At 35.7% G+C, this 7145-nt stretch overlaps 1 protein-coding gene across 1 annotated transcript in view; it reads left to right on the forward strand.

Moving 5' to 3' along the window:
- Acsf2 (Acyl-CoA synthetase family member 2) overlaps positions 1-6673 on the forward strand; it is a 30184-nt gene extending 23511 nt beyond the window's left edge. Inside the window, exons 10-13 of the mRNA XM_071597325.1 lie at positions 632-780; positions 4098-4239; positions 5576-5686; positions 5807-6673. Of these exons, the coding sequence (XP_071453426.1) occupies positions 632-780; positions 4098-4239; positions 5576-5686; positions 5807-5935 (531 nt within the window). The 3' untranslated portion in view covers positions 5936-6673. The remainder of the gene's footprint in view (positions 1-631; positions 781-4097; positions 4240-5575; positions 5687-5806) is intronic.
- Positions 6674-7145: the final 472 nt, after the last annotated feature.

Below are 7145 nucleotides of genomic sequence, written 5' to 3' on the forward strand. Positions count from 1 at the left end.
CACAATGTCAAGGTTGTAGTCCAACGGGACAGAATCACTAATATGGTCAAAAAATAAAAAGTATATGAGTAATTCAACTAGACTTGATTGAACTCAAACATTTTTCTTTTCTTTCAAATTTTCTCCTACTATTCAATGTTCTTTCTTATAATGAATTAAAATCGAGGTCTAGAAACATTCTTTGTGTTAAAGCAGTTTCTATGATTCAATTGATGGTACGATAAATGGGATATCATAGGGAGAATGCAGTAATGACCTCTTTCTAAATCAAATACTAAGTCTGCTTCTGTTGGCAGATGGACATCCTTACTTTCCAGTCATTTTGGACTGTTGCATAATGGGTGTTCCTGATGACTAAACAAAGCCATTATCTGGGCAATACAAATTAATGCAAATTTCATGGCAACAACAGTTCTTTAATACATGATCCCTGTTACCTGAAGTTTGGTGTTGAACAATGAATGATATCAGCTGATCAGATTGTTTGACCGAGAATGTTCAGTAAATCTAAGGAGAAAAAGGCTTAAAATCAAGCACCTCAGTTCCATTTTCAGTTCAACAAATCAGCACGTATGCTGTAATAAAAATGATACATACACCTATGAATTCCTAAGATGTTACTTGTTCTCAGGTTAAGGTGGTGAACTCTGAGGGGGAGATGGTTCCAATGGGCACACCAGGCGAGCTCTGGGTCCGAGGCTACTGTAATATGATCGGCTATTGGGGAGATGAAGCCCGCACCATGGAGACCATTGGAGCAGACAGGTGGCTTCGGACAGGGTGAGACATTTTTGAGAGGCATGGGAATATTCAAGATCACTTCCTTAACTCAGAGATACTTTTGTTTGTCTATGAATATGCAAGTAACTGCGAACAAAACAGTACAAAGTCACTTGTATGACACAGCATATTCTTTACCACACAAAAGCACATACCTTCCTCACTTATCCCCGATGATTAGGGTTGCACCAACCCTCCCAGTCACTAAAAATGGCACCAGCCTTGTGGATCACTGATAAGAGGATCTGTAGATGGGAGACACCAACAGGCTGTTTTCTGGCTGGTAAATTTCTCACTGGGTACATCATGGAAAACGAAATTTTTCCACTATGTGAAGGACCAGTCAACCTTATAATCGTGCGTATCTTTTAGTAGGCATCCGCCGCCTCACTGCATGATTGTAAAATGCACACTTTGCAGAAGCTGAAGAAATACCACCAAGAGCCATTCACGCCTGGCTCTCAGTGCCTCTCTGTGGAATATACTCATAGCAGTCTCACCTGGAATGCTAACGCACTCTCCAATGCAATGGCGTAAGCATGAGGGGCATTTGACCCCAACTTCAAACTTTTGACCCCACAATTCACCCCCACGATTACAAGTCTGGTGATATATATTGCTGAAATATGAACCTCATTAAAAGGAGGGAGGGAAATGACTTAGCAGACTCAAAGAGTGTCAAGGATGGCCTAGCTGCCTCTTTAACCCTGCTATTTTGCACTGCTAACAAAGCTTCATGGTGAAAGCAATGAAGAACAGGAAACTCTCAAAATGGAATTTTCTTTCCAACCCAAAAGATCTAATGAACTCCATCCCTTCACTCAATTCAACAGTCTAACTTACATTCTTCCGAATTGCCATCTCCTCCTATCCCCTTCCACAGCCCCTCCCACCCTCATAACTCATTCTACCCATCTTCCCAAAACCATTCTGCTATCTCCAAAATGAATTTCTTCACATGGTATTACATTAACCAATTACACTACATATATAACTTTCCTGCCACACTTTTGCTGACAGGTTTAGTGTGCAACTTGTATTGATTAAAAATACCATCTAATACCATTCTAAAAACTCATAAAGGCACTAAGATCAGCCCAACATGAATGAATGACCCATATTTTACCAGACAACTAATCATATATATTAATAAAATTACACTACTTTATGGCAAAGAGCAATGAAGAATTGAAATTCATTTGGAGCACGAAGACCACAAAGCAAATAACTTTCATATTTCTTATGTAAATATTAACTGTTCATATCTCGGGCCACATAACATGAGCCTCTTTATGCACAAGAAACTGCCAGCTGAATTTGAAACCTCGATATGCCTTACATTCTTCAGGTTTAAGTTGAAATGCTAATGTTGTTTATTCCCATTTGACATGTCCTATACTTAGCGTCTAATTTTTCTTTTGTGCTATCTAGTCATTGGACAAATAAATAAATATACACTATTAAAATTTATAAAAATTTGGCGAAAGCTCTTAGCATTATGATGAGCACACAGATATCTGGATTAAAAGCTTAACCTATATTTTTGCTGGGTTTTTTCAAGGATTTCACCAAAATTTTTATAACAGTAACATGATTCACAGAAAACTGACGGTATTTAGGAGCATTACTATAGAAAACAGATATTTTGGAATGGATATCTGAACTAATAATGTCCATTGAATTCCTCCCTAAAACAACAAAACCACATCAGAGGTTGAATATGCAAGGTGGAACCTCACTTAACTAGCACCTCATATAATGAGTAATTTGCAATTTTGAAAAATGACTCCACACACGACGCTTCGCTAAACAAGTGATGAGAGGAGGGGAAGGTGCAGCTGAATCAGTCTGTTTAGCACTCATTCAGCTAGCATCTTAGTGTCACTTGTTATCACACATTTTTCCATACTTGTGTTCTGACATATAATTGGTGATATTTTTGTGCAAAGAGTAATTACCCTTCGAAAAATGTCACCAAAAAAATCTGCAAGGAGGCAGCCATTACAGAATAAAAATAACTGAAAAAAAATCAGAGTAACATTACTGAAAAGCAAGAACAAAGTATGAGTGAGGCTGATTTAGCACATCCATACAATTGATCAACATCAATGATTTGCAGTATCCTAGTGAACAATTACAAGATTAAGGAGATAGGCGATTCAAAGGGAGTCACAAGAATATACAGTATACGCAACAGTTACCAATTCTCACAAATATTGAAAGATTGCTACTCATATGGACAAAGGAATATAAGACAACACAATTAACAAGAACATTATTAGTGAGAAAGTGAAAGTAATATTTGCCTACCTCATTTATAAGATGCCAAGACCATCAATGGTTGAAGATAAAGTATTTGAGGAAAGCTGTGGGTGATTTATGAAGTTCAAGGGAATTGGCATCCACAGCATTGTGAGAGATGGTGAAACAGCAAGCTCCGGCACAAAGGCAGCAGATACAAGCTCTGGTGACTTAAGTAGCTCATTGGTAACTTCAAGAAGCTCATAGATACTATTGACATGTAATGAAATAATTGACTTTGTAATTCCACACACTTGGTTCGTTCATGACGTTCAACGTCGAAACCTGGGTCGTTTTTTTAATTAAAGTGTGTGGAATTACAAAGTCAATTATTTCATTACCTTTCAATATGTTATGCAAATTCCACAAAGTTACGCCTGAGACGACAAATTTCATGGATACTAGTTTATCTGCTGCAATATGGCTTTAACTGTGATGAAACAGGTATCTTTGGAAAAAGGATGTCTAAGCAAACCTATGTTACAGAAGAGGAGACTGCATTGCCCAGCCACAAGCCAATGAAAGACCATTCCATGCTGTTTTGAGCCTATTCAAGCAGCAATTTGAATTTTAACCATTGCTTGTTTAAAATTCAGAAACTCTAAGGGTCTCCAATGGAGTGTTAAGCCCAGAAGAGCAAAGTAGGCTTTGAGTAATTTGTTTCCTGCGAATTGAATACACATTCCAGGCTGTTCATTTCATTATAGAAGAAAAGGTTAAGATGATTTATGCATATTTTTTTCAACTTGGAATGCATTGTGGTTTTTACATTATGGGGAAAATTGTTTCACTTAACATGTTTTGCATTAAAAGTAAGACTCTGGAATGAATTAGGCTTGTGACCAAGGTTGCATGAACATCAAATCTGTAAATGCACAACCATAACTCTATGGACATGCCTGTTCAGTTACAACGGCAAAACATACATGCATATGATATGCAGGAATATATATTTACATTACAATAGAAGTTGTATCAGGAAATGGAAAACAATTTTTTGTGTAATTGTCTTGCAGGGACCAGTTTATCCTAATGGAAAATGGTTATGGAAGAATTGTTGGCCGTCTAAAGGATATGATTATACGAGGAGGAGAGAATATTTTCCCTAAGGAAATTGAAGAGTTTCTCCAAATTCATCCAAGTATTGCAGAAGTTCAGGTAAAAAAGGAAAGGTACAAGGTACAAACAAGGTGTGGTGCTTAATTGCAGACAAGCATGCATTTCCTCAAATGAGATTTCCTCACCAGGTTAGCGAAAACTTCCCCAGACTTCTATGAAGCATCATACTTAGCCGCAATACTGTAAAGAGTTGATCTGGGGTACCAGAAGAATACAACTATCAAAATATTATGCCCAGCGTAAACACTTTCGATAATAGAGGCTCTTCGATTGTACTATGTACTTGTACGTAACATATCAGCCAATTTGATGTTTTGACTGTTTACTAGATGGCTATAGCTTTCAAGAACGCCAATCACCACCTCCAGTGGAACTACGATATGGCAGGAAATTGAAATTTGTCCGGATTTAACCACCACACCCAGTATGTTACAGCTTCGGTACCTAAGAGTTGGTGGGGTGGGGTGGTCAACGTAGGTTTTTCCATAGAAGGTCAAATGGAAATATTTTTCTCATCATCAGAAACTAAATTGACTGTATTTATTAAAATTACAATTATTGTTATTATTATAAATGACCAAAAAAATGGCATCCCTTTAAAATAATAATGGTCTGTTGAAAGAAAAAACTGATAAATGATTGCACTGGAATAGAGCTCTTACATGTACAAATGGAAAATGAATGCCAAAACAAAAAGAAAACAAAAGATCATTGTGCAAACTAGAGTTGAGAAAAATCACAAAGATCATAACATCCAGCTGCATATTGGAAGTGAAATGTGTAAATACATTAAAGAATATAAAGTAAAATATTCTGACCAGAAATTTTCTTGTAATCGTGTTAAATAGTGAATCCCCTCATAAGGGAGCTTGGATTTCCTGGAAATGAGGCTAGAATTATAAAGAAAGTTATTACTGCTTCACTAAAATAATACCAATGAAAACGTATGCCAGCAGTAATTAGGCCAGAATCATTTAATATTATATTAAAAATAAGTCACTCTCATCAATGAACAGGAAGCCTGAAAATCACTCCCTGGCACTAATCACTTTTTGAGAACAAGGCATTCAAAGAACAAAATGAATCCTTCCCCAAAAGTAACAAAAATCACAAATAGGTATCAAAGTGTAAGGCAAAAGGTGTCAGTGGCTTTGGGCACTCCCATCAGGTAACATCTCTTAAGCTGCTACTGTAGAATTTCCTCCAGTTTCTTGAAATTAAAATGAATAGATAATAATCACCACGAAAATGAGCATAACATAAAACTCTCCCCAGCATATTGTAATGCATGGCCACTAGACTGGAAATTGTTATTTATCTATGGACTCAACAATATAGCTACTAACACACAAATACTCATTTAATATTCTTTTAGGTGTTTGGGATACCAGACAGTCGACTTGGGGAAGTTGTGTGTGCTTGGGTGAGGTGTAAAAAAGGAATGTATTCAACAACTGAAGAGTTAAAAACTTTTTGCAAGGGCAAAGTAAGTTCATTCTCTAATATTTGTATCTAACTGAATGTAGACGTGACAAGTTTATTTTTAATCATTATCATGAACTGATGTCACAAAATTGAATGCTGAATTGCTTTTCTACTTTTTCAGATATCAGATTACAAAATTCCAAAGCACATCAAATTTGTGGAAGACTTTCCAAAAACTGTCACAGGGAAAATCCAAAAGTTTCGCATTCAAGAAATAATGACAGAGGAAGTATTAAAGAAGCATAAATGAGTTCCACCTCAACACCAGCCAAAATTCTCCCTTGGTAACCTAATTCATTCATTTAATGCATTATTTGAAGGAATTCAAGTCTAATAGCGAATTTGCTCTCAGTTCTTTCCATGATGCTATCCCATAGATCACCACAGTAATCCAAATCATCAATTACTTCATTCTAACAGCATGCCTCAATTTCTGTTTCTACCATAAACACATATTAAAAAAATATTTAAAATATTCCAAAATGCACACAGTTCAGGTCTCCATCAGACTGCAGGCAGCCATTAAAAAAAAAAGAAGTCAAATTTTTAGTTCAAAAATATATCTTAATGGCCCTCAGCGAAGTGATTTGTTCATAGATACAGCTTAATACACAAAAAATATACTGATTTTAAGTAATTTATTACATATGCTTCAAGGAACCATAACTTAATTGAAAGTGCCGAATTTAACACTTTTAACAAAATAAACATAGCTTTCAATCTGGAAAGGACTCCTTCAATGTATAATTTATGTTTAAAATAACTTATATAAATTATCACTGAATGGCTTCCGAACTGTATCTTAACTTTGCATTAAAACAAATTTCAATGAAATTACATCAGATTTATGATATAAGCTATAACAGCTTACTATTCCATTTTTTTAGGGTTTACCCTGACATACAATGGTTTCCCTGAATTTAAATAAAATGAGATCTATCAACAAATATGAAAAATTGCACAAATAATTCCACATATCCCCTTATGAGTGAAGGTAATTATATGTACGTGTATGGCAAAAAATAAAAAAAAACATTAAATTAAACAGTAGATACATAAATTGTCTTTGTTTTTACATCTCTCTCCTCATTTGATGGTTCTACGCATCATGAGCGGCACAAAGTATAAATTTGAAATCCTTTGGCTCTTATGAGTGTATCTTTGAAAATATCCATTTGAAAAACTAGAAGCATAACCAGAGAGTTTTTTGTCATTGATTGCAACAGTGAATTGTAAGGATAAACTAGATCAACCTCGTAATGTACAGAAATGGGGCATTACTTCTTGCAAGGTCTCCTTCTTGGATGATTAACAACAACCAATTTCTCTCCAGCATCATTTTTTGCCACGCCACTCTTAGTAGCATTGGTGCCAAAATCTTTTTTCACTTTACTGGCATCAATAATTCTCTTCTTCACATCCCTATTTTTACTGCCATCAGCAATTTCCTTCTTTGGTTT

Source organism: Hetaerina americana, unplaced genomic scaffold, assembly GCF_022747635.1.
Source record: "Hetaerina americana unplaced genomic scaffold, ioHetAmer1.1.p SCAF_10, whole genome shotgun sequence".
In the NCBI taxonomy this organism is placed as follows: domain Eukaryota; kingdom Metazoa; phylum Arthropoda; class Insecta; order Odonata; family Calopterygidae; genus Hetaerina; species Hetaerina americana.